Source organism: Schistocerca americana, chromosome 2 (genome assembly GCF_021461395.2).
Source record: "Schistocerca americana isolate TAMUIC-IGC-003095 chromosome 2, iqSchAmer2.1, whole genome shotgun sequence".
NCBI lineage: Eukaryota > Metazoa > Arthropoda > Insecta > Orthoptera > Acrididae > Schistocerca > Schistocerca americana.
In genome coordinates, this window is record NC_060120.1 from 592,201,929 (window position 1) to 592,222,197 (window position 20,269).

The following is a 20,269-nucleotide window of genomic DNA, read 5'->3' on the forward strand; positions in this document are numbered from 1 at the left end:
CACACGGACAGTGCTATGATAAGGCGGTGGTGCCTAATGGGAGAGTATCATCATGTTTTAATCACATTAAAAATGATAAACTTCATGGATGTGAAACAAGTAACCACACACTAAAAATTAATTCTGCAGTTCATTTCAACAATTAATAATGATTAAACTGCTATATTGCTCTCACCTATAATTCGGTATACTATGTATGCTAAGTAGACACATATAATCAGAAAATATACATACTCAATAGGTATGAAACAAAAAGAATAAAGTTTTTAAAAGACTGAATTGCTATACTTTCATGGTAATATCCACTACCACATGATTCTTTAAAAAAAAAAAAAAAAAAAAAAAAAAATCGGCTGAATTTATTTACAAAATATACAAAACAATGAAAAAAATTGTTATTACATTTATTAGCTTATGTTCTTATTTGACACTCAATCGTGGTGACAGTGGATTGCTGATGTGTTTTCATAGTACTTATTCTCAAATTATTTGCAGCTACCATCAAATATTAGTGTCCCAAGACCCGTACTAGTGATGATACATGGTGGCTGCTTTATGACAGGTTATGCTGAAGAACGTCCACTAGATTTCTACATAGATCATGGGATTGTTGTAGTTACCATACAGTATCGTCTTGGAGCTCTGGGTAAGAAGATTATGCTAAACTATGATTAATAACACTAAGCATTTGTACCTAAGAAATCTTTATTTATTAAACACACTGTAATAACTTAAAATATCTTAAAGTATGACATACTGAATTTTCATTGAAAACAAACTGTAATGAAAAAATTTATCCCCAACAGTTATATTTTAAATCTGTTTAAGAGCCAAGCAACAAACCATAATATCTACAAAAAATTTGGAGGAATTAGTACTTGCATATTGAATGGAAAACAACATATTATTGTTTGCTTATGGCCTATTCACACATCTAAGTTAATACTATTGATATGCAGTGTGTTGAGCAACAGGCATAATTACAGCGATATGATTAGAATTGCATAAGTAAGTTTTGACAAGAGACAAGGAATTTTTGCCAACCCAAAAAAGCCACAAAATGATGGTGTATGTCATGGGAGGGGGAGAGTGGGCACAGTTTTCAACTGAGGCCAAGTTACATATTCTCACCAGGGTAACAGTTGTAGGACCTATTTGATCATTCCATTCCTCATATACTGTACTTCCCTAAGAATTCATACAACTGATAAGTGTAGACAGATGTCATTGTTATGGATAGTGATTGCCTCTATATCTACTTGCAATTGCATACTTTGAAATCCACTGAGAAGTGTTTGGTAGAAGGTTCTTATGACTGTATCACATTTTATGGTTTCTTCCTATTCCAATCACTTATGGAGCACAGGAAGAAGGACTGCTTAAATGCTCCTGTGCACACTGTAATTAGTCAATCCTGTTTTTTCAATCCTTATGGTAGCAATATGCTTTGACATGAACTGTGTTTCTAGATTTTTCTCTTAAGACTGGTTCTTTAAACTTTGTAAAAGACTTTCATAAAATAAGTAGAGAGCCCATTAATGTTCTGTTACTAAATACGTATGGAAATCAGATATACCTCCTAATCTCCTTCTCTCCCCTTTCTGTATCCCTCTCATCCATCCCCATCTCCCTTTGTCCACCTCCGCCTCCTCCTCCCCCTCCTCCTCCTCCTCCTCCCCCCTAACTCTTTCCATCACCTCCCCCTCCTTCCCATACATCTTTTATCCCACACTCTCTCTATCCATCTCCTCCTCCCTCATCTCTCTGTCCATATCTTTATCCCCCTTTTATATGTACTTTTACTCCTCCTTTCTCAGTCCAACTCCTCCTTTTATTACAAATGAAACCTCGATTGTGAACAGAAGTCAGAATCAATGGGTAAATTGGTTGGAACCATCAGTACACGGGATATGAGAAACCTTTCCAGTTGCTGGATCAGTGAGGATAGTAGTTTTAATGACAGTAATGCATATGGTTTTAATGTATAAATAGGTAGAATTATAAAGTTAGCAATAAACACAACTTTCCTGTTTCCTGTTAAAAATGACTGAGAAAAGGAAAACAAAACCACTCATTTTCACAGTGCAGCTTAGAATGTTGTTTGTTGCAGCTAGTTTAACAGAAACTGCTTACTGTATAACATGTCTATATCTCCAATGCTTTAGGCTGTGCATTGTGTGTCAGTCAGTCAGTCAGTCAGTTGGTTCATTCAAATGAATTTACCTCAAAAGTTGGGTTAAAACCTTTTTCCTTGATAATATTCACCCCAAATTATGTCATTTGGAAGGAATTATTGTACTTTTGTATATTCTGCAAGAAATGATTTGATGTAGGTTCTTGCCCAGAAAGTGGCTCTGGTGGGTGGAGGTATCAGTTGTGTAATTTGATCTTCCTGCTCACAAAACATAATCCTGGTGGTTTCTGTTGAAACCTCAAAGTATTGAGGTGATGACAAACATTGTTCATTGTTCTGAAGTCAACAAATATATCAGTGGTTTAATTGACTGTTAGATTTTATCTGAAAGCCAAATGTTAAGTTCAAATTACCATGTTTGTTTTGCTGATGTTCCAAATTATTTTGTGCAAAGCTCCAACTGAGCAAGATGAACTTGACAGTATCTGTTGTTCCACAGTCATAATTGATTGAACTTGAGAATTTCTTATTCTATTTGCCTCCAAAGACTGTCTATGCTCTTTATCAGTGTCACTGACTCAGTGTTCATGTGGTTGGCCTGCACTGTGTGTCCATTGATGAATATTTCCACACTTTACTGGTGGCATTCTTTCCAAGAAAATAAACCATGAACTGAAATAAAATGAAGGTTTGCAACATGCCCACATGCAAAATTACCACAAAGTGACATCACTTCAATCCTTGCAACACACTGAAGATATGATCACCACCAATAGCACACTGAAAATAGTTTTCAATTGTAATCTTTTTTGCAAAGCAGCAGTATTCAATCTGGAATTTGTTGTTATAAAAACATGTGATATTATTGTCAAACTGAATGTCAAAATTAAGAAGAACTGTCAAACCAACCATCACATTTCTTTCAATGGCATTTTCCTACAAAAGTAACATCCAGATTTTCAACTTTTCCAGTGGATTCCCCAAAATTTTCTTTCTTACAAACTTTGTACTGACAATTATGAACAGAACAAAAAAAAAGTGAGCCAAATCAGTTGACCTGTTACCAAGTGATTTTCTTTCACATGTGCAGCAACTGAATTTTATTTATATAGATTTGTCTACATCTTCAAGCATCTGCTGATTCAAGATTTTTCAGTATTTTTGTGACATTTTGTAGTGAATCAAAAAACTCTTTTACTGTGCTGTCTGTACTTGAGTATGTTCAACATGGTAGTCCTATCTGCTGTGGGCCTCATGCAGTTGGGCAAGATGGGACACACATGCACAAGTGATTTGTAAGCAGTCCCTTTTGTAGAATGATCATTGTCCAGCACATGAAGCAATGTTTCCCACCTGTCTTATCTATGGATGAGCCTATGTGATTAATCCATTTCATATTCATAGAAATTGTTAAACCTGGGTATTTGTATGACTTGACCAATTCCAATTGTGACTAAATGATATTGTACTTGTATGATACCAGTACTACTTTCCTGCACTTAGTTAAGGGCACAGTTTTATATTACTGTATGTTTCAAGCAATAAGAAAATTTTTGCACAGTTTTGATGTTTTATCATATATCTGCCTCAATATTTTAATAGTGTTTCTTTTATGTTACTTCATCATTGATTACTGTACAATCTGAAAAACATCTGAGATTGGTATTAACACTGTCTTCTAGTATGGTAAAGGACCAAATATATTTATTTGGGTCATACCTGAAGTTATTTTCACTTCTTCCATGGCACTTTATCAAAGATAATATGCTGCAACCTCCATGCCAAGATAAATTCAATCCAGTTATGTATTGTCCTTTCATTTTCCTTTGCAAACATTCCTATGTGACAATTAAACATGCTCTTTTAAATTCTTAATCAGTCCATATCCCACATGGAAGAACATTTAAGTTCCATGGGAGACCCCTCTCCGTAAATTACTTGGCACCCTCAGATCAGATATTTTCGCTAATGCCAAGTACAAAGTAGTGTATATGTATTTTTCTCCTGCCTTATGTGAACTGAAACTGAATAGAATATGGCCTTTCAGAGAAGAATGAGGATTACTCATTATGTCTTAATACACAGTTGTCTTTGTCAAGTGTCAGTACATATCAAATAATTCTGGTTAACTGTTACACAAGCAAAGATTCTGTCTTCAAACTATACAGAGTAACTATAAAGTGCATGAAACATTAAAAAAATTATTACATCTACATTTACATGACTACTCTATGATGCACACTTGATACCAGTACTAAGTGCTTAGCAAAGGGTTCATCAAACCATCTTCAGATAATTTCTCTACCATTCTGCTCTTTAACAGCACACAGGAAAAACAAGCACTTAAATCTTAAAGCTCGGATTTCTCTAACTTCACTACATTTATCATTTCACTATACATAGGTGGGTGTCAAAAAAATATTTTCACATTCAGAGGAGATAGTTGGTGGTTGAAATTTCATGAAAAGATCTCACCCACAAAGGAAAACATTTTTGTTTTAATGATTTCCACCTCAAATTGTGCGTAATATCCATGACTCTATCTCTTCTATTTCACAACAATAAGAAATGTGTTTCCCTTCTTTGAACTTAAATGGTAAACATAAAACAAATAATGCAGTATGTGAGAGACAAACAACAAAGTGCTTTTTTGGATGAGGTGCCAGAAAGTTCTTTTGGGAAACTGACAACAGTGGCACCATGGACCAAAGTTGTTGAAAATTATAGCTATCCTGGCAGAGAAAGCATTTTGCGTGCTTCTATTTGTCCATTTGTAATTGGTAGTGACTGGGGAAAGAGTTTCCCATGGCAAGTATCACAAGACACCACTAGTTTACAATAACATAGTAAAGTGGTACAATAAATTTGAGGAGGATGGTTCTTCATGTGATCCAAAGTTTTTGAGCTGACCAGGCATGTCCAAGCAGACAGCAGACCATATGAGAAACATGCTGCAAAATCTCATAGAGTCTACCTACTGAGCTCATGCAGAAATCAACGTAACTCAGTCAACAGTGTGGAAAATTCTTCATGAGCAATTAAGAGTGAAGCCATATAAAATGCAGCTTCTCCAAACCATATGCCATGCACAATGAATTGTTCTGTCTGTAGTTGTGCACTGATGTGAAGAACTATCTTGAAAGTGTGGACTTCACAAGCAAATTATCTTGAGTAACAAAGCCAGTTTTTATCTTTTAGAAAAGGCCACCAACACAATACATGCATATGGGGGAAAGAGAATCCACATTCAACTTCAAACATGCCCATGATTCCAACAATGTTGATGTGTTCTGTGCTTTGTCCAACAAGATTGTCTCTGAACCCTTCTTCCTCAGTGAGAGAAATTTCTATGATGTCACCTATTTTGACGTTCTCCAATTGTGACTCATGCCACAACTTGAAACCGATAGCAGTAATTTCATCTCTCAACAAAGTGATATTCCTCCACATTTCCACAGTTGTGTATGAGATTACCTGTGTGAGACGCCACCATGTCACTGGATATGTCATGTTGTGGCTGTTCATTTTGTGCTGTTTGTGTGTCCACTAGTCACAGACTTGACACTTTGCAATTTTTTCTTGTGGGATAACATCAAGAATAGTGTTTATGTCCCGCTTCTACCACTGAACCTCCAAGATCAACAATACCACATAACAGCAGCTATTCTTATTTTCATTCCTCATATACTAGGCCTGGTTAGAAGTGTCCATGTGATGAAGGGTGGACACAGAACATTTACAAACATTATAAAAACTTTGAGAATTAGTCTTTCTCTTATGGTATTATTTATTACATTGTTCTTGGTCATTTATGTGTACCAGCTTTTTGAAATGTTTCATGGACTTCATAATGAAGAGCCAAATAAAGTCGTACACCTATTTAATATTGTGTAGGGCCGCCACGAACACACAGAAGTGACACAACATGATGTGGCATAGACTCAGATAATGTCTGAAGTAGTGCTAGAGAGAACTGACACCATGAATCCTACAGGGCTGTCCATAAATCTGTAAGAGTACAATGGGGTGGAGATCTTTTCCGAACAGCACACTGCAAGATATGCTGAGTAATGTTCATGTCTGAGGAGTCTGGTGGCCAGTCAAAGTGCTTAAGGTCAGAAGAGTGTTCCTAGAGCCACTCTGTAGCAATTTTGGATGTGTGTCGTGTCACATTGTCCTGCTGGAATTGAACAAGTCTATCAGAATGCACAATGGACATAAATGGATGCAGGTGATCAGACAGGATGCTTACATATGTTTCACTGTCAGAGTCATATCAAGACATATCAGGGGTCTCATATCACTCCAACTGCACACACCCCACACCAATACAGAGCCCAGCACACTGGACTCGCATTCAGGAGGATGACGGTTCAATCCCGCGTCTGGCCATCCTGATTTAGGTTTTCCATGATTTCCCTAAATCGCTATAAGCAAATGCCAGGATGGTTCCTTTGAAAGGACACGGCCGACTTCCTTCCCCATCCTTCCCTAATCCGATGAGACCGATGACCTCGCTGTTTGGTCTCTTCCCCCAAACAACCCAACCCAATACAGAGCCTCCGCCAGCTTGAACAGTACCCTGCAGACATGCAGGTTCCATGGATTCATGAGGTTGTCTCCATACCTGTACACGTCCATCCACTTACTAAAATTTGAAATGAGACTCATCCAACAAGGCAACATATTTCCAGTCATCAACAGCCCAATATCAGTGTTGATGGACCGTAGCAAAGTGTAAAGCTTTGTGTTATACAGTCATCAATGGTACACAAGTGGTTCTTCAGCTCTGAAAGCCCATATCAATGATGTTTCATTGAATGGTTTGCACACTGGCACTTGTTGATGGCACAGCACTTAAATATGCAGCAATTTGCCAAAGGGTTGCACTTTTGTCACATTTTATGATTCTCTTCAGTCTTTGTTGGTCCCATTTTAGCAGGATCTTTTTCCAGCCACAGTGATGATGGAGATTTGATGCTTTAGTGGATTCCTGATATTCATGGTATACTCATGGAATGGTCATATGGGAAAATCCCCACTTCTTTGCTACCTCAGAGGTGCTGACTATAACACCACATGCAAACTCACTTAAATCTTGATACCTGCCATTGTAGCAGCAGTAACTGACCCAGCAACTGTGACAGACACTTGTTGTCTAATACAGGCACTACTGGCTGCAGCACTGTATTCTGCCTGTTTACAAATCTGTATTTAAATGTGCATACCAATATCATTTTTTATTTTTAGTGCTTCAGTGTAATTACTCTGTGCTTGCAAATACAAAGTATAGAGTGACAACTACAGTGCCTGCTTGTACTTTATAAATGTGCTGCACATTATTGTTTCGAGAATGCACAGAAATGTAATACAGGATCAGTGTTTGCTACAATTCTGTGTAGTATCTTGTACACAGTTGATCCTATCCCATTGTCTACAGATTACAGAATAAAATACATACTGCAGAAGCCAGTAAAGGAGCTCAGAGGGCTATGCATGGAAAGAACATACTTCTACCATCAGTAATTCAAATATCTGCATTCCATAATAGCACATTAGTACCAAAACACATCTCCAGCAGTCCTCACCTCAGCTGTAATAATGTCGCACATCTTGACTGTTACCAATAATTAATTATTGAAATTATAAGTGATTATGCTTCAAAATAAACCAGTTTTTGAGAAGAAATGTTCCTCCATAAATTATCTAGCTACTGTACTTTTATGAATCAGTCTTTTAGTAGCTACTACCATTATGAACAATTTAGGTAATTATAGCATGTTTCCTTACAGGACATTATTAATTTCCTTAACACAGAGCTGCAATTAATCCACTGTTCCTCTAGCCTAGTGTTTTTTTTTTAGGAAAACTTATCTGAATTTCAAAATAGAAATAATTCATTCAGACAGTTCAAATAATTTGTCACATGATGTCTATCTTCATGTGGCTGATGAGGGTAGCTTTTTGCTAGAATTTGTAATACCTTATAAAATAAATGTGTCAAACACTAAAAATTGAAGCCTTCAAATTTGTCTTCTAGTTGAAAGTGCTTTTTTTGTCTGCAGGATTCATGAGTACAGGTGATTCTTTACTGCCTGGAAATCTTGGAATGAAAGATCAAGTCCTTGCACTGCAGTGGGTAAAACAAAACATTCTTGCATTTGGTGGTAATCCAGATGAAGTTACCATTGAGGGCCAAAGTTCAGGAGGAGCTGCAGTTCAATACCACATGATGTCACCCAAGTCAAAAGGTATGTTGTAGCTCTAGGATACAAATTATGAATAATAACACCTGATTGATAAAATCATGGATTCACTATGAATACTTGAAAATATTTCAATTTTAGGCCTAAATATAAACAAATGCAATATTTACATAGAATATAATAAATTTGGACACAATATTTGTTACTTTTTGGAATCTGGTCTGAAATTTATTTCCATTTTGATATTAAAAATAACTCGATTTTCATTTTACTTTCTCTCTTCTAAACTTGCAAACTTCTTGAAGTATCAGTGATGATTCTTATTTTAAATACATAATTCTGAGAACTAAACTAACAATTTGTTAGATTATGTGTAGTATTCCATATTTTTCCAGTAGTAAATGCTGTTTAATATCATGTAATACTCATGGTAAATAGTGATTCAAAGTTACATTTTATTGTGAGTAAGTTAGCTAACACATAATGCAGTTAACTGAGTACTGAGTCTTTGTTTTAAGTGGAGACATGAGTACATAACTTTGTATACTACATCATAAACCTGAAGCACTAACCACTAGACCTAAATTTTGCAGCTCATAAATAATGAAAATCAAGTAAACTAAGGAGTCTTAAATGATGTAGTTATATTTTTAAGTATTTAATCTGTGTTGCAACATATGACAAGTTTGGATGTCACTGTAGGGTAGTCACACAGGGAGTGGTATATGAAGGTTGGGGGTTGGAGTTCTATTGTGGTGATGAGTGTAATGGGCAACTGAATTGAGAACTCAATGAGACTCTCCTGTGGAAAGATATGCAAAAAGAAAAAGAAGAAAAAAAAGGAAAAGAAAAAAGTAACACTGAATGGGGAGCAAAGATTTGTGGCATTCAAGTTGAAATAGATTGAATGAAATTTGAACGAGATAGGAATTAGGTAAAGGTAAAAACAGTGAGCAACTGGGGAATAGCTCTTCAGTTTCTTCAGCTATATTTGAACTAACAGTTTCTAATAAGAATGATCCTTTGCCTGAAGTGGGAGGGGAAGAGTCTCATCCAGCGGCATGTTGCAACAGGGTGCAGCATACATCTAACAAAGAAACTAGGTGTAGAAAAAAATCTTGCCACCAGATAACAGCAATGGTAGGGGTGTAGGCAGATGGTATAGGATAAATTAGAAACAGAGTACCAGCTCACAAGTATTGGGGAGCAAAGTGCCAGACTTAGCCAGGTGGCCGACAACATTGGGAAGCTGTGCAAAGATTTTGACAGAAGGTCCAGGTGTTCATAATAATAATAATAATAATAATAATAATAATAATAATAATAATAATAATAATTTTATTGTCATTCGGCCATTACAGCAATAGACAACATCATATACATACTAAAATACAATTAATAGTTTGAAAGAAACAACAGGTTTGTTGATAACATTATAGCATTATATTACAGTTGATAAATTCTCTTATGTCATAGAATGGGTGGAGGACTAGCTAGTCATGAATTGTTTGTTTGAATAATTGTTCAGGTAATTCTTGAACAGATTGAGGAAGATTATTAAATAATTTGTACCCCATGATTTTGTAGCTGTTGAGTGACTTTGACAATCTGTGGTAAGGAATATAGAGGCACCTATTCCTTCTTGTATTGTGGCTATGTACATTTTCTCTGGTGTTTGTTTCTGGTAATTTCTTCTTCGTATAAATTAGAACATAGTATATGTACAAGTTTATAACAGTCATGATTTTCTGTTCACAGAACAATGGTTTACGTTGTGCCTTATATGCAGAACCAGTAATTATCCTAATAGCTTTTTTTTCAGTATTAATGTGTCATGTACACAGCTAGAGTTCCCCCACAAAATAATTCCATATGCTATTATACTTTGAAAGAATGAAAAATAGGATGTTCTAACATATTTTTCAGGAACACAATCCATAAGTCGCCTTAATAGGTAAATAACTCTTGACAATTTACCAATAATATATTGTACATGTTGACCCCAAGATAATTTATCATCAATGTATGCCCCCAAAAATTTGACATAACTTGGATCATCTGACAGAAGCTAGTCTCTAAGACTACAGACCATCTGCTGTGTTTTGTTTTCATTCAGCAGGAATCCATTTGTCTTGAACCAATAAGATGCTTGGTCAATTGTCTTTGCTGCACAAGTTTTAAAGCTATTGAAATCCTCACTAGCATGAAGAAATGTTGTATCATCTGCATACAACACAGTGGTGGACTTGATAAATGACGGCAGATCATTTATCATTATCAGTAACAAAAAGGGGCCCAGCACGGATCCCTGCGGAACACCTACCTTGACTTGTTCTATACTCAACATTTCTCTCCCTACACAAACAACTTGCTTACAATTCTGAAGATATGATTTTATTAATTTAAGGCTGTTATGTCTAATGCCATAGAATTCCAGTTTTTCTCGGAGTGGCTTATGCTTTACACAGTCAAAAGCTTTGCTTAGATCACAAAATGTGAGTTGAGCATAGCCCTTATCCTCAAACACTTGATGTAAGTATTTGACTACAAAGTCTATAGCATCCACAGTAGACAACTTTTTCCTAAAACCATACTGAGATTCACTAATTATCCCTAATTTTTCAAAATAGACAGATAGCTGTTGATAAATTACACATTCCAGTATTTTAGAAAAAGCTGGGACTATGGAGATTGGTCTGTAACTGGAAGGTGCGTCCATATCTCCCTTTTTATATATTGGAATTACCCCAGCCACTTTGAGTTCTTCGGGAAAATATCCTTCAGATACGCATTTATTTATACAGAATGTTAAGGGGTACACAATACAGTCTATTACTTTCTTTAGTAAATTACAGGATATGTCATATATATCTACACTGTCTGAAGATTTCATCCGTTTTACAATGCTTAGGACATGACTAGGTGAGACCTCGGAGAACATAAACGTACCTGTGTCTGTTGGTGTTCTGCAAACATTTTTAGAAAGTAACTCTGGTGAACTTATATCAGGTTTTATTATAGTATTTCCTACATTTTCAACAGATTTAATAAAGAAATCATTGAATTTTTGGAGACTTATATTAATTTTTTTGCTTCTTACATCTTTAGCAACACCATTTATTAATTTCCATGCAGCTTTGCACTTATTTGTGGAATTATCAATGGTATTGAAATTATGTGCTTTTTTGGCTTCCACGGTGGCTTTTTTATGCTCATTCCTGCATTTGATATAGACTAATCCCTGCATGTTCTGTTTTCTGATTGCTACATATATTGAGCAACACCATAACTTGGTTTTTCATATTTGATAATTGTTTAGTGAACCATGAATTTTGTCTGTTTGTAGCCCTGTTTGTAAAGCCTTTGTCAGTTAATTTGCATTTCTTTATGTGGATGGTGTCATTAAATTGTGTCAGAAATGTTTTAAAAAATCTCTCAAATAATAGTTTCCCTGACAAATCAGCAGTAAGACTATAACTTGTGTCACCATGACATTGGTTGAACCAGTCTCTCCCAGCAAGGGACTTACAGAGCTGAACAATTTTGTCATCTGTGACAGGTCTGGTGATTATAACTTTTGGGACAGCCTTAGGAATACTACTATTATCAATACAGAACCTACTTGTATAGTTTAAAGATACAGAACCATGATCTGAAAATGGAAACGCTGTAACAGCACATGATTCTTCTGTAGTTTTAAAGTTGACAAAAATATTGTCAAGACATGCTTTATCTCTTGTGGGCCTGTTATTGATTGAGTGCAAATTGCACTGTCTTAGAAGGTTTTTCAACTCAGTCACAATACGTTTATGTGTTGTTATATCAAAATCTGCATTCAGATCTCCACCAATTACTATGTCATAATGCAACCATCTGGTCCCTCTTAGTACATCTAACAGCATGTCGAATTTTTCTAGAAATACATTGATGATACCCTTAGGTGACCTGTAAAGGGATACTATTACTAACTCAAGACTGTCCATAACTATACCAGTGGCTTCAAAGTTCTGTTCCTCACATAAATAATCTAGGTCCAACTTAACAATGGAGCAGCTGAATGACTGATTAATATATAATGCCACACCACCTCTTATATGCAGTTTTCTACAGTAACTATTTGCTACATTATAGTTATCAAGTTTGACAACTGGAAGTACACTCTCAGTAACCCAATGTTCACTCAGACAGAAAGTATCAAATTTGTTATCTAGTCCAAAACTGTTTACAATAAATTCTTTATCTATTAGTCCTTGAACATTCAGATAGCAAATTTTAAGATCATAATTGTTGTTTATTTTAGATTGAACGTTTTGGTGAGATGTTATGAAATTTGTTACGCTACTTATCTCGTGGGCTTCTTCATCTTGCTGCCTTCCACTAAAAAATCATTTAGACAGACAGGAGGTGCTGTTTTCCGTCTACCCGTAACACTTGATGCTGCTTCTCCTGCTGCAATTCTCATTTCTACTTTTAGAGGCACTATAGTTACTGTTGCTGGTGAAACTTCTGCTGTTGCTGCTACTGTTACTTCCTTTTCCACTGCTGCTACTGATAATGCCACTGGTCACTGTGACGCTTTACATGTTTGCACAGTTGTAATTTTTTCATCGTAGGGTGTATCTGCAGATGTTTCTTCCTCATATGCTGTTGGTGCACTTTTCTTTTCTGTTGTCATTGGCAGAAAACCTGTTGCAGGTAGTACTATTTTTACATAGGCTGTCTTTATCACCTGGAGAATTTCTTTGGCCAGCGCTTTCTTGCCTAGGTTGTTTCTGTGCAGTCCATGTCTAGTAAAATGCTCTCTTACTGAACTCGTTGCTTCAATGAAAGTTGTGTGCACAAAACCACTACAAATCTTCCTGAATTTCCGATTTGTCGCGAAGATTTCTCTGTTTACACACGAGTCTTCCGTTAAGTCATGTCTGTAGGGAATGTTTACAACAAATACCTTCGCCTGTGAAATTTTTCCTAGCGATTCTTTCAGTGTTCTTACAGCAAGGCTGCTTTCATTTTTATAGACATCATTTCCCCCTCCGATTACGACACAGTTGGCGTCGCTTTTCACGGAACTTTCACAGTTTTTCAGCACTTCTCGTAGAGGAGCACCAAGTTTCGAAATTCCAGTCACTTTATATTCGGACGGCATATCAGACACGATTGTAGCCAGTCCTTTGCCATGACTCGTCGATAATATGTATATTTCTTCCTTCTTCTTCTCTGTTTCGTTTTTTGTCTCGTATTCAGTTTTATTACAAGCTGTTCTCACACGATTTTTTCGTTTAATAGTATTTGATGGTAACGTGTTTCTGCTGGCACTTTTTTGTTCAACAGATCTTTCTGAGCCATTACCTGTTACACTGAGATTTTTTGTCCATGATTCTGAGCTGTCTGCAATTAGGACATCGTATTTATTCATTAGTGGAACACGAAAAACATTGGTATTTAAGACAGGTCGAGAGATTTTCTTAGACCTAGTATATACACACTCCCGTTTGCTTGTTTGCGTATCTGTGGGAAGGTCCATATAGTTGATCAAACTTTTCAGCATTTCTGCATATTGTCTAGCTTTACCTAAGTCACTTTGCAGTTCTTCCCTCACACTTATTTCGAGTCCAGCGTTGCACATTTCAAATGCAGTTTCAAGACCGTTGCACTCAGTTCCACAGTCACATGTAGGCCTATGTTGACCGAGATTTGTTTCCATGAAACAACAAGAATGATACCATTTATGTGCCACTACACATATTTTAACACCTTTGATCACTTTTTTTGCACATAGCATACAATACACTAATGGTAATTTACCGATATTCACGGAGCGATTTGCCACTACATCCATATGCGCCGCCATCTTGAGAAGGAGGAGCAGGGGAAAGCCTGTCTAATGATAAAAATTACAGCATTAGGGGTGATGTGGAAGGAATAGAGCCAGCAACTTTACACATATGTAAGTTTTGTTGCAGTCCTACAGCACTCAACGTGGGAAACTTGGCAAAACTGTTGAGCTCTGTACAGAAGTGAGCAGCACCATCCTGACAAAACAAACAGATTGGCCAATCTGTTGAGTGATGTACAGAAGTGAGCAGTGGAGAGCCAGTTTGTTTTTGTGTTTGAATGACCTAGGTGAAACTGGAAATTTGGACAGTGTCACAGCTTGAGCAAAGTGACTGAGGACTCTAATGTAGAGTTCCATGTGTGAGTCAATAGTTGTTTCTTCACTTGGTTTGAAAGCTAGTGATTGCTTGTTGGCATTATGTAGCCAGTCAGGCACCAGCAGCCAGCCGAAACAGAAGAGGCAACAGGAAAGTAACCGATTTTGTGACTTTTACAATTTCCTAACTAGGAGCGAATTGTATAATTTCATCTGTGTGCTTTGATAGTTTAGTTTCTCGAGTTTCTGTACATTAATTTAATGTTTAACAGACATAGTTCCCGAGTTTTCATTTGCGATGGAAAGTAAACTGATTTTGTGACATATTACAAGTTACTAATGAGGGAAAAATTATTTGGTCTCACCTGACTGCTTTGGTAGTTTCGTTTTTGAATTTCTGCATATTAACCTAATTTATTAGGCACAGTTCTTGCATTTTTGTCAGAGCTACGGTAGAGTTCTGCAGCATGTGTCCATAGTTCATTTGTCTTAGTAGTGTAGTTTTCTATGGTCTTTAGTACGGACAGAGACGGTGACTGTTGTGTGCGGATGTAAGGTGAGTTGGTGACACTCTGCTCTCAGGCCCAAACTGTGATGGCTTCAGTTACAATGCCTGAAGCTTCAATGGATGGGCATTACTGTTGTAGGCCTGCTGTGGGGATCCAACAGACATCCAGCACGTCCGTGTCCTCCAATTGGTCCTCACTGGTGGCCAGCCCAGTTACTGCTCATGCTGAGGTTGACCCCTCGCCTGTAATTGAGGGGATGTCACCTCTGGGCATGGTAGGTGGCAAAAGACTTCCCAGGGGCTGTACGTAAGGCCTCCCCAGTCAGACTGACATACAGATTCCAGGTGCTGTCTGTGACTGACACTGTCACTCAGCCAGATGCAGTCGCTGTCCTGTTTCAGAGGGAACCTCTCAGCCTGCGAGACCAGGACAATCACAGAAGGTGTGATTATTGGTAGTTGGGAGGGGAAGAAAGCCAGTGTGCACTCTGGGTGCGTACTGGATAGAGTCATTCCAGACGTGGAACAGGTCCTTCTGGATGACATGAAGAGCACAGGTTGCAGGCAACTGCAGGTGGTGGCTCACAACAATACCAATGATGTGTGTCACTTTGGATTGGAAGAGATTCTTTCTGGTTTCAAGCAGCTAACAGCAGTGGTAAAGGCTGTCAGTCTAGCTTGCAAGATGAAAGCAGAGCTCACAATTTGCAGCATAGTCAAGAGGAATCTTTGTGGACCTCTGATACAGAGCCAAGTGGAGGGGACCTGAATCAGAGCCTCAGACAATTGTGCAACCATGTATGCTACAGAATTCTCGACTTGCACCATAGGGTAGTTGGGTTTCAGGTTCTGCTGAATAGGTCAGGAGTCCACTATATGCAGGACTTGGCTATATGGGTAGCAGGGGCTGTGTGGTGTGGACTGGGTGGTTTCTCTGAAAACTGGCTAAAACTGGAGATAAGTTCAGCTGAAATCAATAGTGTTTCGAAAGGATAGGCTAAAAACAGTTGGCAGTGGCATGTTTGTTTCTGTTACAAATAGTTTATCTAGTTGCAAAATTGAGGTAGATAGTTCCTTTGAGTTACTATGGGCAGAGGTCATTCTTGGTAACTGGAGTAAGATAATAATTGGATCCTTTTACTGACCTCCCAATTCAGATGATACAATTGCTGAAAGGTTCAAAGAAAACTTGAGTATAACATCAAACATCTACCCAACTCATAGAATTATAGTTGGTGGTGACTTTAACATACATGTTTAAATCTGGAGGTACACATAAAACATCGTCAGAAAATCTGCTAAATGCATTCTCTGAAAATTAGCTCAAGCAGTTAGTTCATGAGCCCACACAAATAGTAAACTGTTGTGAAAACACACCTGACCTCTTAGCAGCAAATAATCCTGAGTTGATGACAAGTATCAAAATGGATACAGGGATTAATGACCACAGGGTTGTAAAAATTATTTATTATGTTCCTAAAAAATTAAGAAATGCACTTTCAGTCTTATAGTGGTGCAATGAGAAATAGAATACAGACTTATATTTGTCTAGGTTCTGAGATTTCCTTTCTGAACAAAAGTAAAATAATAAATAAAAAGGTTAAAGCATAGATATTTAGTTAGGGGATAAGTTGTAAATATTTGTACATTTAAGAATAGTTTATTGAATTTACATAATGTATACAATACAGCATGAACAATATTTTTGATAAGGTGTGGCAGGGAAAGTAACAGACTTGACTGCAGTATTTGGTCATTTGTCCAAGCACTGGAGTTTGCAAATAGAGGAGCCTTGTGAGTTTTTTCACTGTTATTTGTGAAGTGAAGATGGTCTTATGATTCTTGTTGCTGAAAGAACTATGGTCTTTGTCAATAAGACTGCATGACCAACAAGCTGCTTGTGGTAATATGGTTCAGGATGGTTGTAGTATGAACTTGGTGCAATTATGGTTTACCACATAGGGATATTTAAGAATTAAACAAGTGAAGAGTGGGACTGACATTAGTGTTTCAATTAATTTAATTATCAATGAGTTTTAGTGAAACTTTGGAAATATTGTAAAGCATTGAAATTGTGTTACATGCACTACAAACTGGAAGATTTGTTAGTGTTCAGAACGTTTTGTCAGATGCTCTACACACTTTGCTCCACTCTATAAATTGATATATACAAGTATCTGCTTCAAGTCCACATAGAAACGTTTGGCCATTTTTTGCACATGTTTTCCATGTATCTTTGCTTGCAAGTAGATTTACAAGTTGAATTTAAACCAACACATTAGGCTACCTCATTTTCCTTTGGGATACTATACCTCAGTCATTTGTTAATAATTCTTGTTTAAATTTTGGGAAACATATGCTTAATTCTATAAAATGTTAGTGACTACTAAGCTAAGACACATCAATGCTAAATTATTTTGATCAACATGCAGCAGTACACAGCCATCCCTTAGACATAGTTGAGCCATAATTATTATATTTTGTGTGCTTGTCCAGTCACTACAGGTTGCCATTGACATGACCTCAGTGAATTCATAGCTGGTTTGATCATCAGAAAGTAACTAGTGTTTTCACACCATGACAAGCCGTACATTAATACCGCTGTGTACCACGTAAACATGGATATGAGCAGCCCAGTGCTTAATGAAACAAAATCTCATCTGAGCTTGACATTTGTTGCTACAGTTGTGAGATGTGGATACACTAGACATGCCCTACATCTGAATTAAAAGGGAAAGTAGGTTACCTGAGCTTCTTGCAGAAACTGCATCACATACTGCAAGATTCCTGTAATTACTGGTGCCAAAGGGGTATCTTCTTTTAGGTTAGAATCAGGATTCAGGCACCTTGTTGTGAGATAAATTAAAACAGCAGAAGAGCCCCACAAAATGCTTCAGAATGTGCAGAGAAGTAGGGTTAGCTTATTTCGTAAGTACATTGTAAGTCTGAGTAATAAGGTAGAGGAGCTTCTTGTCTGTTTGGAAAATTTAGAGACATCTGTAGAAATAGACATCCTGTGCCTATATGAGCTGCACATAACAACAGGGCTATAGAAGTTAAATGTAAAAGATTACACTCTAGCACCTTACTGATGTAAAATTGATATTGGAAAAGGATGTCTTTAAAACACTGAAATAAGTAGATTTTATAGTGATCAACTGATAGAAGTGTATGCTTGTGAGTTAATACTGAAGAACATTTTAAATTGTAACTGGGAAACTATGAACTGTTTATGATGCATATAGATGTCTGTTAGACAGAAGGAAGCAATTAATAGACTGTGGTTACTTCAATGTAGATTTTCTAAGGAATAACAAAAATTATCTGGAGACATTATCTGGAACTTACAGTTTGAGCTTAGTAACTACATTTACAATACATGCACGTAAAGGCAGTAAGTTCTAATTGACTATGTTTTCTTTGATAAAAATTAAAACAAGAAAATAAGTGTATAACCAGTAACAAATGCTCTCTTTGACTGTGATGCGGAGTTCATTAGAACAAAAAGGATAGAACCTTACAGTACATACACTCCCCATTGAATCATCTATAATAATTAATGACTCCAGGACAATTGTTTTTAAGAATATCTTGCAAGAGATGATCTAGGTTGAAATTTCTAAACAACCAAATGCTGACATAAAATTTAACCTTTTCGATGGTAGATTCATATTATTAGTTGGAAAGTTCCACATAAGCCAATCATAAAGTACATTACATTGGCAAAAACAACTAGAGGTTCTGCGGCAGTTGGATACTACAAAAACTACTCTTAATTGTACAGCTGTGATGGCACCTTCCATGACTACCAGTCGATATGCTGGCCTCACATAATGCCACAGTGTGTCTAAGGTGTTCAGCCTGACTGGGTTGCCTCCAAACACATCTCCGATGATTGTCTGGTTGAAGGCATATGCGACACTCACAGGTGAGGAGAACATGATGCCAGTGCTGAGCAGTCTATTCAGCTTGTTGTTGGGCTCATCTGAACCACGCTGCATGGTGTCATTGTTGCAAAGATGGACCTCACCATGGACGTCAGCAGTGAAGTTGTGCATCACACAACCTGTTGCGCACAGTTTGAGTCATAACACACATCCTGTGGCTCCATGAAAAGCATTTTTCAATATGGTGGCATTGCTGTCAAGGTTCTTCTGAGACATAATTCTTAGGTAGTGGTCATCCACTGCAGTAGTAGCCCTTGGGTGGCCTGAGAGAAGGCATGGAGGGCATGTCATCGATAGTTCCTGTCTTTCTGTATCTCCTCCATGTCCGAACAACATCGCTGTGGTTCACTTCAAGACGCCTAGACACATCCTTAGTTGAGAGCCCTTCCTGACACAAAGTAACAATGTGAACATGATTGAACTACAGTATTGACCATTTAGGCATGGTTGAACTACAGATAACAGGAGCCGTGTATCTCCTTCCTGATGGACTGACTGGAATTGATTGGCTGCCGGGCCCCCTCCGTCTAATAGGTGCTGCTCATGCATCATTGTTTAAACTTTTGGGTAGCTTTGGTGACATCTCTGAACAGCCAAATTGGATGTGTCTGTGATACAATATCCACAGTCAACATCTATCTTCAGGAGTTCTGGGAGGTGGGGTGATGCAAAACTTTATTTTGATGTGTGTATTTAGACATGGTAATGCAAGGATGTGAAGTTTCTTAAAATAGGGGCTTGCATTAGTTTCTAGAGGCAGCATTTTCTATGACTCTTTGGCATATTAAACAACTGTTACTAACAGATACCTTTCCCCAAAAGATTATCCCATATTGCAGTAAGGATTCTGCCTGGCCAAAGTGTACATTTTTAGTGTCTCTTTTGATGTGCAACCATAAAGAATTTTGATGGAATAACAGATGGTGTTCAATTGATTTGTAATATGTTTTGCATGTTGGACCCATTTTAGATCTTCTTGGATCCATATTTCAAGAAATTTTTTAGAGCTTACATTTTCAAGGGTTCTGGTAAACAAGCTGATGACTGGTGTTAGTGGACATATATTTTGCCCTTTGTGTAAGTACATTGTAACTGCTTTTTTCTGTATTTATTACTAAATTGTTTCCATAAAACCAGTCTGTAATGTGGGTGGCACACTTTTAATCTCATGCAGTAATTCTTCTCTGGTCCTTCATTTTGTTATCACATTTGTGTCATCTGCAAATTTTATGTAATTATGGTCTGGACTGGTTGATACCAAGTCATTTGCAAAGAGTAAAAATATAATTGGTTCTAGAATGGAGCCTTTTGGTGCACTGTACT

General features: G+C 37.1%; 1 protein-coding gene across 1 annotated transcript in view; it reads left to right on the top strand.

Moving 5' to 3' along the window:
• LOC124596002 (esterase FE4-like) overlaps window positions 1–20,269 on the top strand; it is a 75,238-nt gene that overhangs the window by 22,763 nt on the left and 32,206 nt on the right. The window contains exons 4-5 of the mRNA XM_047134952.1: window positions 496–646; window positions 8,200–8,385. Coding sequence (XP_046990908.1) covers window positions 496–646; window positions 8,200–8,385 — 337 coding nt within the window. The remainder of the gene's footprint in view (window positions 1–495; window positions 647–8,199; window positions 8,386–20,269) is intronic.